The sequence below is a fragment of the Lemur catta genome, chromosome 2 (genome assembly GCF_020740605.2).
Source record: "Lemur catta isolate mLemCat1 chromosome 2, mLemCat1.pri, whole genome shotgun sequence".
NCBI lineage: Eukaryota > Metazoa > Chordata > Mammalia > Primates > Lemuridae > Lemur > Lemur catta.
In genome coordinates, this window is record NC_059129.1 from 85,410,627 (window position 1) to 85,428,490 (window position 17,864).

The window sequence follows — 17,864 nt, forward strand, 5'->3', positions numbered from 1 at the left end:
AAACTAATTTGTGTCACTTTCACTGTATGCAAGTCCATGCTTCAATAACTCAACTATACCCAGGGAAGTGTTCTAATACTATTTTCGTTACATACCTTTGTTGTTATAATTAAGAAATATTATATTTCTATACATTTATATTCTCATCCAGAAGAGTGGTCTGCAAATTTGCTTTGATTTTACACCCACTCTAAACACATATCTTAACAACTGTATATAATATATGCATATTAATTTTTAATAATTTATTATTAAATTAATTTATTATTAAATGTATGACAATATCTGTTATAAAACAACCAAAAGTAGAATAAATAAATATATTTTTTAAATAAACAATTTCTCCTATGTTTTTCCCAAACCCCAATGAATTTCGGTAAAAATGGCCTTCTCTGGAAGCCAGTGCTCTAACATATAGATTCCTTAATGGCAAGAAATTATGTCCTATTCATCTCCAAATACCCAATACCTAGAAGAGTACTTGACTTATAAAAGATGACAAAATAATAAACTAAGGGACTAAAAAGATTTTTAACTATTATTTCAAAAAACAAAATTTTTTTCCTAATAGTGGCCTTGACTTCATGAAACAAAATAAACAACATGGTTAATTATCCCTGAAGACTCCATAGTATATTAAAGAACTAAATATGAAGCTTTCAATTATAAATGTATCCCAATATCAGAAGTGTGAAAAAATATTTGACTTTAGATCATGAAATATGGTAACAGGCACACAAGAAATACGTATTGAATAAACAACTATCGACCTAAAGACAAAAAGCGTAAGTTAATCATTTTTAGAATATGGATGAATTTCTTAAACAAGACACAAAAGCACAGTCTTTGAGGTCTAAGTTGACTTCATTAAAATCAAAAGCTTCTGTGCATCAATAAATACTGATTTGGGAAAGGTATTATTTGCTGAAACAATAATCGAAAAAGGACTAGAATCCAGAAAAGATAACAGATTCCTACATAAGAAGAAGAAAAAAAGACAGCTAAATAGAAAAATTAGATTATACAAACTTTCAATTAAATAACAAAATAAAAATACAAACAAATAAAAATAAACCTATGAAATATGTTCAACTTCATTAGATATCGGGGGGAAAAAACAGACAACCAAATTTTTAAAAATTAGAAGATTGTATTAGAGTTATAATTAAATCACATCAAAAAAATCCGAAGCAAGTAAAACTAAACATATGAAACATCTTAAACCTCATTAGTAATCAGAGAAAACCAAATTAAAACAGAATGAGATATCATTTGACACACCAAATTGTCAAAAATTTAAATGTTTGGTAAAGCCAACTGTGGCAAATTGTAACAACTATGAGAGGAATTTAGTAATGCACCTGATGAAGCTGAAGTTGTGAACTTAATCATAATCCCCATGATGTAGTGATGAGAGATTCAATGTTTTAAAAACACCTTCTAGGTAATTACATCCCAAGAATGAGAACAAATGTCCTAGGGAAACTTTCATACATATGCACAAGGAAAAATATATGCAATTGTTCAAGCAGTAGTAAGTAATATAATAGCAAAAAGTGGAAATACAAATATCCACCAAAAGGAAAGAGGATAAATTCCTCTTTGTTATATTTATTTGTATATATTTATACAAAGGAACACTCAATGGTAAAGTCAATGAACTAAATCTACAGCATTAACACAGATAAATCTCAACAAGGTAACGTGCAGCAAATGGTGGGTAGCACAGTATAATGACATTTATATAACACTAGAAACCCTACAAAAGAATACCACATGTATTTGTATACACACATACATATTAATAGTAAAACTATTTAAAATATTCACGGGATAATAAACACCAAATTCAAAGCAGAGGTTGCTTCTGGGCAAGAGAAATGACAATAGGATGAGAGAGGTATACCCAAAAACTTCTATTGGATTTGTAATTAATTATTTCTTATTAAAAAGACCAGCCAGGCACAGTAGCTCATGCCTGTAATCCTAGCACTTAGGGAGGCCGAAACTGGAGGATTGCTTGGGGCCAGAAGTTTGAGACCAACCCAAGCAAGACCAAGACCAATACCCTGTTTCTACAAAAACTAGAAAGATTAGCCAGGCATGATGCCATGTGCCTATAGTCCTAGCTACTCAGAAGGCTAAGGCAGGAGGATCTCTTGAGCCCAGGAGTTTGAGGTTACAGTCAGCTCTGATGATGCCACTGTACTCTAGCCCAGGCAACAGAGCAAGACCCTGCACCCTCCCCCCCCAAAAAGATCTAGGTGGTCAGTGCATGAGTATTCCTTATATTATTCTCTATATTCTTGTATGCTGAAATTTTTCATATTTTTAAAAAAGTATTAGAAGGCTGTAATCTAAGATAGAGCTCCCAGGCTAAGAAGTGAGATCACACTGAACACAGCAGAGCTCAGTATCAAGAGGCAAAGGAGACAGCACTTCTCTATACACAAAGACTCAAAACCAGTCCCACCCCCTTATGTCTAGTTATAGGCCAATGAATATTATTCCAAGATCCGTGATAAGATTAAGCCAATTCTGGAAAGCATTACTTTTGAGGAATACAGTAGTCACAAACAGAACAAAGTGAAAACTTGATATTTTCTGGCTTTGAGGTTCTTAAATCTGAAACTATGTTTGAAATACAGAGATTCAATAAAAAAATGAGATCTGCACGTTGAAATTTTCCAGGAAAAAAAAGCCTTTAAGTAACTTGGATTAATGCAATTCTGACTCTTAATACTGTAATTTACTATGCATTCAACACCTCATAATCACTTTCTCTTTTGTTTTGTTGTTGTTTTAGTGACAGAAACAAAACTTCTAGGTACTTTTTTTTAAATCAAGTACAAGGTATTTAAAACCAAGAAATTTCCATTTTACAAAATGCTGTCTTATTTTATCAGAATTAAACTCTTTTTCTTTACTTGAAGTTAAAGAAACCTAAAGACAAAGAAATATGCAAAATATCAGGCAGAAAGAGAAAGAAAGGGAGATATGAAAATATTAACAAAAAGATATCCAATGAGTAAACTGAGTCATAATATTTCTTTCCTACTATCTCTGAGGCAGTAATACTCTGTTTAAAAAAATCCATTATTTCAGTGACAATTTTTATTTTATGAATTATAAAATATACTTACATTGAATTTAATTATGTCGTATATCAAATATCTAGGAACAGCCTGTCCATTTACTCTGTCAATAATCATTTCCTTGAAATAGAAAAGAAGATAAGTTTCTTCATACTTTAATAGCAATTTCTTTGACTGAAATACAGCATATACACAGTAAGCAAATAAATCATAAATATACAACTTGAAATTTTAAAGACAACACACTTGTACCCAGATCAAATCAGTAAGTTATCAGCCCCCCAAAAAATCCCCTTCATGCATTTATTCTATATTGAAATAAAATCATGACAATATCACATTATATTTTTTATATTTGAATTACTATGCTACATTCTATATTATGCTTGAATTACTAGGCAACAATTAAGGATAAAGAGACTATAAATTTTAAATTCTAAAAGTCAGAGTCATTTTTAAAATTAATTTTGTTTAATCATTATTGCTTTAAATTTCGTTATATGCCAATTACTTTAATCTTAAAATCTATAACTATAAATGGCACCCTCATTACAGATTTAATTTCCATGTGACCCATTGTAGTCTTTCTTGGTTTCATGTTGCTTTCCTAGACTTTGATCAAAGGGAGCAGGGTAAGAGAGTATGAACAAATCACTGCAAATCTACCATAGCCATTAAGAAGTCAAAACAAATTCTGCACTCTGACAGAAAGAGATAAGGATGTTAAAGGATGATTATGGGTGTATAATGCAGTATTTTATAAAATTTTAATTCTTAACAAGTTTTTGACCTAAAATTTTTTTTTCCTCATATTCTTCCTAGGAAAGTAGGTAGGTTTCCTGCTATCTAATTTCATGACAGAAAATCTACACACAATTATCTAAAATTATAAAGAACACACTGATTTAGGAAAAATATATTTTGTTATTATAAGAAATCATTACCAATTAATTTCTTTCCTGAATATGAGTTTGTTAAGCAACAGACATTTACTTATAGGTATCTTTGACCTAACACCTGATATAAATTAAATCATGTTTGCTATTTTAAACTGTTTCTTGAAATATTTTTATTTAAATACTTGTATCTGAGCATTTTATATACTAATAAGGTGGTAGCAATAGGTTTCAATTAGTTATTCTTTTCAAAAATGTGTGACTGGAAATTAAGTGGAAATCCAGGTTCAGATAGGAGACACATCACAGATTTTCCCTCCCAAATTGCCTGATGAAATGAGCAAGAACATATTTCCCTTTATGCATTATTTTAAAAATCCAAAAAGAAAATTTATTATCAGCAAACAAAACAGGTATAAAGGAATAACCAAATGATAAGCTTTAAAAATTTACAGCGAAGGAAACTACCAAGATTCTGGTAAAACAAAAAGGCACAGCTGGTCAGCTCAAAGCCCACTAAACCTCTACTTATAAAAGGACAAATTCCTGATAATTTTCACTATTATAATCAAATATAAACAGAAACAAACTCAGTGGTTTCTTTCTCTTTTTTCTTTCTTCTGACTGAGGAATAATTAAAATAGCTGAACACTCTGAAGTGAAGGCTCCAGGAATCCACACTGAGTTGGAGAAATTATTTGAACATTATGGGAATAAAATATGGCTCCAAACTAGGTGAAGAAGACCAAAAGTTCTTAAGAGAGAACAGAACCCATGGATTCTAACAAAAACCTAATACCTAAGGTGGTAATATCAAAATAATAGGAATACCTGAGTTTTCCCCAATGATCCCACCACCACAACGTCCCCTTCCCTACAACTGCCACCACTACCCTAAACTACAGAAAAGTAGGTAAAGATAAAATACATAATCTTAAATTTTAGTTATGAAAATTGGAACCTTGTGCACTGATGGAATTGTAAAATGGTACAACTTCTATAGAGAACAGTATGACAGTTACCTCAAAAAAAATTCAAAAGAGAACTAGCATATGATCCAGCAATCCCAATTCAGAGTATTATGTCCAAAAGAATTAAAAGCAGGGTCTCGGAGAGGTATCTGCACACTCATATTCACGGCAGCATTACTCACAATAGCCAAGAAGTGAAAGCAACCAAATGTCCATCAATGGATAAACAGATATACAAATGTGGGTATATACATATAATGGGTTATTATTCGACCCTGAAAAGGAAGGAAATCCTGTCATATGCTACAAAGTGGATGAACCTTGAGGATATTATGTTAAGTAAAATAAACAAGTTACAAAAAGACAAATACTGTCTGAGTTCACTTAAATGAGGTATCTAAAGTAGTTAAATACACAAAAACAGAAATTAGAATGGTGCCTGCAAGGAGGTGGGGTGAGGATAGAATGAAATGCTGTTTAATGGGTACAAAGTTTCAGTTCTACAAGATGAAAAATCTGAGATCTATTGTACAATAATGTGAATATACTTAACACTATTGAACTGTATACTTAAAATAGTTAAGATGATAAATTTTATGTTACATGTTTTTTTAATCATAATTAAAATTTTAAATTAAAAAAAAAAGTAGTTAAATGAAAACAAACTTCCCTTTGCAACCAAAATGGCATAACAGGCACTGGATTTACTCTCCTGCCTGAAACAACTAAAGACATGGACAAAATACATGAAGCAATGAATTTTAAGACACTGAATATTCAGCAACAAGGGGCAGTAAACAAACTAGATGAGCCCTACAATTGTCCCATGTATTGACTTAAGGAGAGTTTCCAGATTTTGGCACAGGCAAGGGGATCAGAGGTGGAGCCTAGTGGTCTCTCTGAGTTGAGAAAACGGAATAAGCTTTCTAGGGAAACCAAGGCAATTAGAATTACTCAGGGCAGAGTATAAAAGAGACAGAGAGCTGTCCTCAGAGAAAGAATTCCAGAGATCTGCAGAAAGACCCCCTTGAATATTCAGTAGAGTACCAATCAGTGTAGACATGTGAGGAAATTACCCAAGGCCAAGCTAAGAACCACCAAAAAGTCTTAGGGGGAACAGCACCTGCTATCTAGTACAGGGATGGAAATAACGCCTGTTCCCACCAACCAGATTACAAAACCTCGTAATTCACAGGTCATTGAGTAATGAGAAGAATCTTGTCTCAGTAATGGGGAAGAATTATCCCTAGACTAGATACTGCTCTAATCCATCTAACAAATCTTAAAAGCGAGACCCAAAAGGAACAAATTAGTTCTAAGTAAATTAACTGTGTTCCAGAGCAAAGCTAAAGAAAATTTATAGGAATACAAAAACAATCAGCCCTCAAAACAAGGTAAAGTTCACAATGTCTGATATTTAATCAAAAATCGCCAGGCATGCAAATATAAGCTATAAAAAAGAGGAAATCAATTGAAACAGGCCCAAAACTGACAGAGCTATTAAAGTTAGCAGGCAAGAATGCTAAGACAGCTTACTACATATTCATACATAGTAAAAAACATTCAAAAGTTAAGTAGGGATATAGATACAAAAAAGGAATCAGAATGAATTTCCAAAGATAAAAACTGCAATGTCTGAATTGAAAAATACTGTGGTTGTGATTAATAGCAGTTGAAACAGTACAGAAAAAAAAAGATTAGCATATGAACATATAGTAATAGAAACCATCCAAAATGAAATATGAAAGAAAAAAGATTTTTTACAAAGTGAAAACAGCATTAATAATTAGATCTTAAGGAGGGGAAGGGTAGAAATAGTGCTGAAAATTTTTCTACTTTTGATTAAAATTGTAAACCCACAGACCAAAAAAAAAAAAAAAAAAAAAAAGCACCAATAAACCCCAACCCCAAGCACAAGAATCCTGAAGGAAACTACACCAAAGCACACCAACTCTATAACCCTCAAGAACTTAATAGAAATTGCTCCATTGTCTTTTATATTAAATGTTGCTACGGAGAAATCTGAAACTTGAACCCTTCATTATAGCCTCTACCAAAAAAATAAATAATTCTGCAAGTTTATTTTCCCACCCTCTGTACTTTTCCATAATGAAAGTCCCCAGGCACCCAATCCTGTCTGCTCATCCAGTATTTCCTCAGCCCAAACTATGAACTAGGCATAGCTCTAAGTAATGGAGAAATAAACATACAGTTCCTACTTTCAAGAGATTTAGAGTCTTAGAAAGAGAGAAAAATATAAAACTAGTTAGGTTCAATGAAGAGTTAATAGTTTTAATGATAGATGACTATATAAATAGAATAACCCTATAGCCTACTGTCCAAACCAGGATACTGTAAAACAGATTGCTATTAATAATTATACTAAAACAGATGTATACCTGGTCTTATACTAGCCAATTTAGGATACATTTGGTATAAGTCTAAGTAGAAGGAGTAGTTACTTCTATCTACTTGAAGAATAAGAAAAAGTTTGATAATAAGGTACGTGACCGTTAGCTCAGTCCCGAAAGTTGAAGAGAATATTTTCCAGCAGGATGGTGGATGGGCTAAATGGTATAACAAAGGCACAAAAAAAAGATGGTTTGGGGTAAATTGTCCAAAGCTCAGTATAGGTAGAATTTATGGTTAAGGATCACAATAAAAGATGAGACTGAATACAGAGGCATGCTCCAGATTTATAGAATATTTTGTTAAGTAGATTGACCTTTATGCTTTGGGCAAGGGGGAACCACTGAAGAGTTTTAATGAAAGAAAGTAATCTCTTTCCTTTTATTAACTGTTGTCTAGAAAACCTGTGAACCTTCAAGGCTCATCTCTGTAACCCAGGGCTCTCCAAACCTTTTTGGCCCCAGGGGCTGGTTTCATGGAAGGCAATTTTTCCATGGACTAGGGATGAGGGGGTGGGGTGTTGTGGGTGGGTGGGGATGTGGTACGTAGCTCAGGTGGTGATGTGCACCCATTTCCTACCAGGCCACAGCCTGGGGGTTGGGGACCACAGCTGTAACCCATTCCTTGAAATCTTCCTCACAAGGCCTACTGGCTTCTAATTATCATAGTCCATCTAGGTGATGAAATGTTCTAGAATTAGATAGTGGTAATGGTTGCATAGCCTTGTGAATATACTAAAAACCACTGAATTGAAGACCTTAAAAAGCTGGATTTCACAGTATGTGAATTGTATCTCAATTTTAAAAATAAATAAATTGAAAAAAAAAAAGAAATCCTAAAAGCAGTTCTTCAGAATGAAAGGAAATAATGGAACCCCAGATACACAACACATATTGTCAACTATGCACATATTGATTATACATGTTATATAGATATAGACACAAAAGGAAATACATCAAAATGTTAAAATGTATTCTCTTCTTGATTGTTGAATTTTCTCTACAATTTAGAGACTTTCTAAAATTTCAACAATGAGCACATATATCCTTTTATAAAAAATTGATAATTAAAAAAGACTCAATTTTTCTAAAATTCTTGCTATTAACTTTAATGATTAACTGCTATATCCTTCTCTTAGCCTCAACATTAAATTGATTAAATTTCACTGAAGTGCTACAAGTGAATTAATGCCATATTTCTAAACTCCTAGCTTCCACATTTTTGTAGGTCAAGGAACATGATTTAGCAGAGCAAAATAAAAGCTTCAACGCTCACATATGACAGTCAGACAATTAGGTGGTTTGAGTTATTCTTGGATTTGGAATTTTACAAAAACAATTTGCAAATGAAAATGGAGAAGAAACAGGAAACTACACAGAGGACTGTTTTAATTAACTGACTGAAAAAAACAGATATGGCAACTATAATTCTAGCCCAAGTAAATTGACATCATGAATCATACTGCTATTTTAAAACTTCACAAGAATCTATTATGCTGCTCTCCTGTTATCCAAGTTTGGGGTGAAAATAAATAGTATTGCTAAGTTAAATCTGCAGATGGTTAAACATCTAATCCTTAAGCATTATTTCCTACCTGGAATGCCCTCAGCCCATGCCCAACAAAAATCTCTTTCTATAGAAATCTTTCTACTTCTAATGCCAACTCCTACATAAAACATCGTTAGTTTCTGACTGACTATATGTGATTTATTTCTCCTCTAAACTACCATAGAACTTGCTTTAAATATCTCTCTTTGGGTTATTGCTCGAATGTCTCTTCTCACCAATCCACCCTACCCAATTATATAAAATGTCTCAACAGTAAGGCCTTCTCCTCAACCCTGTAAGCAATGTCTGTACTACTCTTGGCACAGCAACTTGCACATGATGGGTACTTAACAAGTATTAGTTCAATTACAAACTATACTAAACTTTGACAAATGCTGTTACTTAGGAGTTTTTCTTCCTTATATTTTATTAGCTATAATGTTTTAAAAAACTATACCTTAAATAAAACAAAGGTAACAAAAACTACAATGTTTCTGCTATTCCTATGGACCAACTAGCAGAGTTGCCACAAATGGCTATGATGTTTATAGACTACACAGACTACACAACTTCAGAGATGCCAGTCATATCAACTATAATGTGATAGGTGGATATAGATACCATGCACATATACACATTTTTAATAAATAGCATTTAATAAATAGCTTTCATATATAGCATTTTTAATAAAAATATTTTATTTCTATGACACACACTGTCATAGAAATGAAAATTTACTAGAAATAGAAAAAATACAAAAATCAAAATATCCACCAAAAGAGGACTGGTCAAATAAATTACAGAACTGTTTATCAAACATGACTAAAGAGAATCACTTAGTCACTGGTACAGACACGTAGGCCCCTGGGAGATTCCAATTCATGAGGTCTAGGATGGGCTGTTTGGAGAGGTCATATTTTTAAACAAGCAATTTTTAACCCTACAATTTTCACAATCAAGATAGTTTGGAAACCTCAAATTATGGTGTTTATATATACAACAGTATGCCATTGAGACATTCATGTGAAAAAGATGTCCAAAACGAATTGCTAAGTGGCAAAAATGACAAGTTACAAAACACATATAACATTTGGTTCTCTTCATGCAAAATTATATCATTATCCACATATGTACATATTTGACCAGAGCACTCACTTTCAACCAGAATAGCGGTACCATGACTATTCAGCATTTTTATGGGACTCAAATGAGGCCCTAATTTCCCTAAAGATTCTGACATAATCACTATTCAAAAATCTATGCTCTGGGTTGCTATTACTAATACAAAGGTGCTATATCCCTCAGGAACAGATGTCAGATTGAGCACCCTGGCACCAAGAAAAGTCTGAAATGATAGTCATCAAAATGGTACAGAAATTATTCCAACATTAGGAGTTTAAGTAGTTTTTACCAGCTTTTTTGTAGTGCTCTGCATTATTTTAATTTTTATTTAAATCATCCAATACATTTAGAATTAGGGAGGGGAAAGCTATTGGCATGGGAGAAAGTTAAAATAGTTTTAATCAAGTAACTTTATGATTACTAAATACAGATTTTCTGGAATCGGAAAATTCTTATCAGCTTTAAAAATTCAAATGTAAAAGTAACAGTGTTTGCTCTCAAAGGCATGATTCTCTTTAAACAAGGACTTATAGCCTAAATAGCCAAGGGAAAATGTGATTATGTAGTATTACATAATTAAAACACAACTGAAAAGTAAAATAACACAATAAAATTCATCTTTTCCCACCAAGAATTATTTTTTTCAATCACAAAGAAAACAAATTAAGATTTAACTTTGTTCACTTTTTCTCATAATTAGCAACAATGATCAATACAGAATTCATTTAATTCTCTTTCTATATGTTTAACAACTTTATGCACTAAAGAAAACATCTCTAAATCCTATTTATGTTCAAAGATTAAGTTGGCAGCTCCCTCTTTAAAAGGAACTTAATTCAATCTAAGTGCAAGTAAGAAATAAATGAGATTTAACATCCTAATAAAAATTAGATTCAATTCTAACCATTATAATAAAAATATACACTTACTTACAAGGAAAAGAAAACTGACAATATTTAATTTAAAAAACAAAAAAGTATATACAAATATATAAAAAAATAGGACTTACCCCATCTAAGAGCGTATTTGATAAATGCATCCGGAGATCTTTACGAAATGGAAATTCCAGATTGGAAACATGAAACACTGAATTGTCTCTATCAATCATAAAAACTTCATTTGTGCCATCAATCAACATCATGTAACTGTAGATGAAACATTATAAAGGTAATATTATGGTATAATACCAAAAATAGGGTCAGAAGTAGAGCCATAAAAAGTAACAGTTAAACTGGTCTTCCTTAGTTAGACTTAAGACATCTTTGTGGAGTAATGTTCACTAGAGTCCATCTTTCTATTATACAGATTAAAGCATTAATACCACAAATAACTTTTTAATTTTTTTCATTTCCTACAGAAAACACAAGAGTATAGGGAAATCTAAGTTTTTTATGGAGACAATGTAAAGTCTAGGAGCAATCTTATGAACCCATCTTGACAGAACAGTTCTCTAATTTATATTAGAACTTAAACATCAAGTCTTCCAAAGTGTACAAGACATACACATATATAATTGCGTTTTATTGGCTCAAAAATTATATATATTAGGTATTATTCTCTACACTTTGAAATAGAAAAAAAATAGTGAACAAGTAACTGATTTGCAAATGGCCAGACCTCAAACTATCTAATCCTCTTTCTACCATACTCATCAGTAAAACAGCTAATCCCTGTCTTTGAAATAGTATCATGATATAGCCAGATATCAAAAACTTATGTATAATTTTTCTTCTCATTCATGAAATAAAAACTAAAATATATTTAAACACACCCACAAGAATTTTTACTAGCCTTTATCTTCTTAAACCCAATCAACATATGGAGAAATCTGTACACTTAACATTCTGCAAATGGTCAAGTTACTATCACTGATTCCCCATCAGCAGATCATCGACAATGGAACTCTATTTCACACCATATAAAAAAATAAAGCCCAGATGGATTAAAGTTGAGGAAATTACAGATTGGGAGGCTATGCTACCAGATGAATGATGACAAGAACTGGGGTAAAAATGAAGATTATACCAGGTACAAAAATTTTCAAGAAATGAAAGAAAATTGACAGCAAAAAAGGAGGATTAGGAGGTTTAAAGGCATGAGCCTGAAAGAAACAATCATTCTGTTAGGTTGTTTTTGTTTGGTGTTAAATGAAAGAGTGGAAGAATAACGGTCTGGATGTACCACTGAAAATGGGAGAGAACACTAACTGAACCATCCAATCTCCTACTCACAAGGTATATAAGGTATATCAGAAAAAAAGCAGCAACAACTGAAAGACAGAGCTGAAACAAGCTAAGATCAGGGGAACAGAAGAAACAGTAAATGAAGAGATGCAAGCTAACAGAGTATACGGAAGCTGATATAATACAGTATAATTGGTTTACAATAAACAAATGTTCTAAAGAGTAAAGTATACATGTTTAGAATAAGTGGGGAGAAATAGACCTGATTAAGGTAAAAGAAGTGTGCAAACAACAGGGGGAAGACCAGCAAGGAAGACCAAAGGGGCTTACATTATAGGACTAAATTATGAAGCATGCTGTCACTTGCTGCTTCCAAAATAATTAGTTCCAGCAGGCCCCTAGGGAGGAAATGGAGAGCTCAGTGCCTTGCCACATATTGAAATAACTGCAGCCCTGATGGATGTGGAGTGTGGAGACTCAGGTTTCATTAGGAAAAATAAAATTACCTTCAGTGTGGACTGACTGTACATCTGAGAGACTTCTAGACCAAATACCAGAACAGCAGGCTCAGAGACTAAAGGAATACTTAATTACCAAGGTCCTCTTGCACACACTTTTCAAAAGCAGCAATTCCTGGTAGACAGAATCTAAGCTTCTTGGAAGAAGTAAGCCATGGCTGGGAGCGGTGGCTCACACCTGCAATCCTAGCACTCTGGGAGGCCGAGGCGGGAGGATTGTTTGAGCTAAGTTTGAGACCAGCCTGAGGAAGAGTGAGACCCTGTCTCTGCTAATAACAGAAAAAAAAAAAAATAGCCAAGCATGGTGGCATGCAACTATAGTCCCAGCTACTCAGGAGGCTGAGGAAGGAGGATCGCTTGAGCCCAGGAGTTTGAGGTTGCTGTGAGCTAGACTAATGCCATAGCACTCTAGCCCGGGGGTCAGAGCAAGACTCTGTCTCAAAAAAAAAATAAATAGGTAGATAAAAATAAGCTTTGCCCTGGATTGTGTTTCAAAAGGAACTTAAGTCAACATAAGGAAAGGTCAAATAAAAAGCAATTGTGAATGCAATCCCTATCAAAATACCAATGACATTCTTCATAGAAATAGAAAAGAAAAATCCTAAAATTCATATACAATCACAAAAGGCCTCAAATAGCCAAAGCAATTCTGAGCAAAAAGCTGGGGACATCACACTGCCTAACTTCAAAATTTACCACAAAGCTACAGTAACCAAATCAGCATGGGACTAATATAAAAACAGACACATAGACCAACAAAAAAGAATAGAAAATGCAGATATAAATCCACTCATTTACAGCCAACTCTTCAACAAAGGCACCAAAAACATACAATGGGGAAGGACAGTCTCTTCAATCAATGGTGCTAGGAAAACTGGATAACCACATGCAAAAGAATGAAACTAGACCCCATTTCTTGCCATACACAAAAATAAAATCAAAATGACTTAAAGACTTATATCTCGCCGGGCACGGTGGCTCACGGCTGTAATCCTAGCACTCTGGGAGGCCGAGGCAGGAGGATCACTCGAGGTCAGGAGTTCGAGACCAGCCTGAGCAAGAGTGAGACCCCATCTCTACTAAAAATAGAAAGAAATGATCTGGACAGCTAAAGATATGTAGAAACAATTAGCCGGGCATGGTGGCGCACGCCTGTAGTCCCAGCTACTCCTCGGGAGGCTGAGGCAGGAGGATCGCTTGAGCCCAGGAGTTTGAGGTTGCTGTGAGCTAGGCTGACGCCCCAGCACTCTAGCCCAGGCAACAGAGCAAGACTCTGTCTCCAAAAAAAAAAAAAAAAAAAAAAAAAAGACTTTTATCTAAGACCTGAACCTATGAAACCACTAGAAGAAAACATTGGGGAAATCCTTGGGGATACTGGGCCAGGAAAATTTTTTTGTGTAAGACTTCAAAAGCACAGGCAACCATATAAAAAGCAGACAAATGAGATCACATCAAGCTAAAAAGCTTCTGTATAGCAAAGGAAACAATTAACAAAGTAAAGAGACAACACACAGAATGAGAGAAAATATATGGAAACTATCCATCTGACAAGGGATTAATTACCACAATATATAAAGAGCTCAAACAAGTCAATTCAATAGCAAAAATAAAAACAATCCAATTTAAAAATGGGCAAATGATTTGAATAGACATTCCTCAAAAGAAGACATGCAAATGGCCAATAGGTATACGAACAAATGTTCAACATTACTAAACAGAGACATGCAAATTAAAACCACAATGAAACATCATCTTACCTCAGTTAAAATGGTTTCTCTCAAAAAGACAACGAATAACAGATGCTGGTGAGGATGTGGAGAAAGGAGAATCTTTGCACAGTACTGCTAGCAATGTACGTTAGTATAGCTGCTACAGAGAAGAGTATGGGAGTTCCTTAAAAAACTAAAATTAGGGCTACTATATGATCCAGCAATTCCACTACTGGGTGTACATCCAAAAGAAAGGAAATCAATATATCAAACAGATATCTGCACTCCCATATTTACTGCAACACTATTCACAATAGCCAAAATATGGAATCAACTTAAGTGCCCATCAATCGAATGGATTTAAATCGTGTGGCATATATACACAATGGAATATTATTCAGCCATAAAAAAACAATGAATCCCGTCATTTGCAACCACATGGATGGAACTGGAGGCCATTATGTTAAATAAAATAAGATCGGCACAGAAAGACAAATCGCACATGTTCTCATTCATATAGGGGAGTTAAAAAAGTGGATCTCATGAAGATATAGAGTAGACTGGTGGTTACCAGAAGCTGGGAAGAGGAGGAAGTAGTTGGGGGAGGGGGGAGGTGGGCAATGAAGAGAATTTGATTAATGGGTACAAATATACTGTTTGATAAAAGAAATAAGGCCTAGAGTTCAACAGATCAGTAGGGTGACTATAGTTTATAATAAAATCCACTTACTATACATTTCAAAATAGCTAGAAGAGAATAATTCAAATGTTTCTAGAATAAAGAAAAGATAAATATTTAAGGTGATAGATATCCCAAGTACAATGATTTTATCTTTTTAAATTATATGACTATATTAAATTATCACACATACCCTGAAAATATGTACATCTATTATGTATTGATTTAAAAAAGCAATTACAAAAAAAAAAGGCAATTAGGTCGGGCATGGTGGCTCATGCCTGTAATCCTAGAACGCTGGGAGGCCGAAGCGGGAAGATTGCTTGAGGTCAGAGGTTCCAGCCCAGCCTGAGCAAGAGTGAGACCCCATCTCTACAGAAAATTAAAAAATTAGCTGGGCATGGTGGCAGGCACCTGTAGTCCCAGCTACTCAGGAGACTGAGGCAGGAGGATAGCTTCAGCCCAGGAGTTTGAGGTTGCTGTGAGCTACAATGACACCACGGCACCTCTAGCCGAGGCAATCAAGCAAGACTCTGTCTCAAAAAAAAAAAAAAAAAAAAAGAGGCAATTATGACATCTATAGAAACATATGGAAGATACACAATCCATCACGTTTATGGACTCAGGCCAACATTTTGCAAAGCTTGGTGTTCACTAAAAGGCTATTTCAAGACAAAATAAGTTAGGGAAACAGATTTTTCTCTTAGAGAATCAAGATATATATTAGGACATTTAAAGTCATGAGAAAAATATAAATAAGTCTGTTTATCTTATTTAGCCCATTGTTTCCTAAACTTCATCCTGATATATGTTAATATTTGACAGGACTAATATTCTGTATTTAAATTTGGGAAAAGCTGACCTATGCTAATAAATTTTAGAATTCAGAAAAAAAATGGTTTGCCTCTTCTAATTATATATGACGATGATGATGATGACAGAAATATTTCCCTTATCACTGGTTGTCCAGAAATTCAGAATTAAATTTAATGTTCAAATACAAGAGTTGCTAAATCCTAGGGTGACGGTATACTTATTTGATACGTACGTGTGTATCTTATTATCAGATCCTTCTTTTTAAATCAAGTAGAAAGAACATCAATTAAAAGAAAATACTATTTGTGTACACACATGTATAAAAAGATTTAAAAGGCTGGGGAAGAAAAAGCTTTAGAAGACAATTTGCTACAAAGGACTGTTCGTGGAAAACACAACTTGTATCTGCAGAGATACCAGAGAAATTATTTATCAGTTGGTATTTAGGGATTCTTCTGCACATACGAATTTTCAAGCTTTGAAACACACGTTTCTGGGCCATAATTTTTGGCTTGAACTCCAGTCAGTTCAAATCATATTCTTTTGTTACATGATACAAAAAGTAACAAGCGATTTCATGTTAGGAAAGGAGGGTAAGAAAGGTAGAAATATTCCCATACCACTCCAAAGTCTCTGAAGGCAGGCAAATTCTTTTAAAAAGAGGTAACTATCTCACATACTGCCAGAAAATGACTGAGTATATAACTTTCTACTTTCAGTGAATGAGTCACTAGTGCAATTTCTTATTAATTAGAAAATTATCTCAATTACAAATTTAATAATCAGAATTATTATTTGTATCATCTCCATTCTCATTAAAAATAAAATTTAATTGATTCCATAGAAGTATCACTGAATGAGGAAATGATGGTTCACTTTTTATATTAAAGTGTATATTGCAAAGCTATATAGATTACAGAAAAGCCAAATTTATAAACTACTGTAGATGCAGGTTTCCTAGCTTGACTAAATCTCTCAGGGCAGTCACTGATATGTGAGGTATATAATCAAGTAAAATCACTAAATATACATTAACAAAATTTAGGAAGTACATAATTAAAGAAGGGGAAAATTGATGGAAAATACTGGTAACTAATAGCACCTTAGAGTCCTAATTCACATTCCTACTGTAGTCTGAGAGCAAGCGGTCTTTAAACATTTTATAATTTAAACTTACTACTGATTCATACTCAACTCTGATCATCAATTACACTTCTAGGAATTTCTCTTATACTCTATGATGGTAAAAATCATAACTATTTTGTTCTTTCTCACAGACTAAGTAAGTGCCTTGCACAGTATACCTGAATATATACAGAAGGCATTCAATAAATACTTGTTGAGCAAGCGTGTATGTACAAGAAAGTTCATCATAATATTTTGTAACAGTGAAAAGGTAAAAAGTGAAATGTCCATTATTCAGCAGATAGGTTAAATAAATATTACATATCCGTGTAAAAGCATACCATGCAAGCATTTTTTTTTTTAAACAGAGTCTCACTCTGTTGCGCAGGCTAGAGTACAGTGGCATCATCATAGCTCACTGCAACCCCAAACTTCTGGATTCCTGCGCTATTCCTAACTCAGCCACCTGAGTAGCTGGGACTACAGGCACGTGCCACCATGCCGGGCTAATTTTTCTATATTTTGTAGTGATGGGGTCTCGCTCAGGCTGGACTCGAACTCCTAAGCTCAAGCAATCCTCCGGTCTCAGCCTCCCAAAGTGCTAGAATTACAGGTGTGAGCCACCAGGGCTGGCCCATATGCAAGCATTTTTAAATGATGATAAAATTTTTCATTAATGTAAAAAGATTTATTTCCATGCTTGGGGGAGGGAAAAAATGGAACGAGCTTTACATTATATTAAGTGGGAAAAAAGTAACTGAAAACTCAGAACCCATAATATAATTATAGGGGA

At 33.8% G+C, this 17,864-nt stretch overlaps 1 protein-coding gene across 2 annotated transcripts in view; it reads right to left on the minus strand.

Moving 5' to 3' along the window:
• RNGTT (RNA guanylyltransferase and 5'-phosphatase) overlaps window positions 1-17,864 on the minus strand; it is a 270,915-nt gene that overhangs the window by 179,158 nt on the left and 73,893 nt on the right. For both annotated transcript variants that reach the window (XR_006733534.1, XM_045544004.1), the window contains exons 9-10: window positions 11,051-11,186; window positions 3,144-3,215 (exon numbers count right to left, since the gene is read on the minus strand). Coding sequence is in view for 1 of the 2 variants with exons in the window: in XM_045544004.1 (XP_045399960.1) it covers window positions 3,144-3,215; window positions 11,051-11,186 (208 nt within the window). In the remaining variant the exon portion in view is untranslated. The remainder of the gene's footprint in view (window positions 1-3,143; window positions 3,216-11,050; window positions 11,187-17,864) is intronic.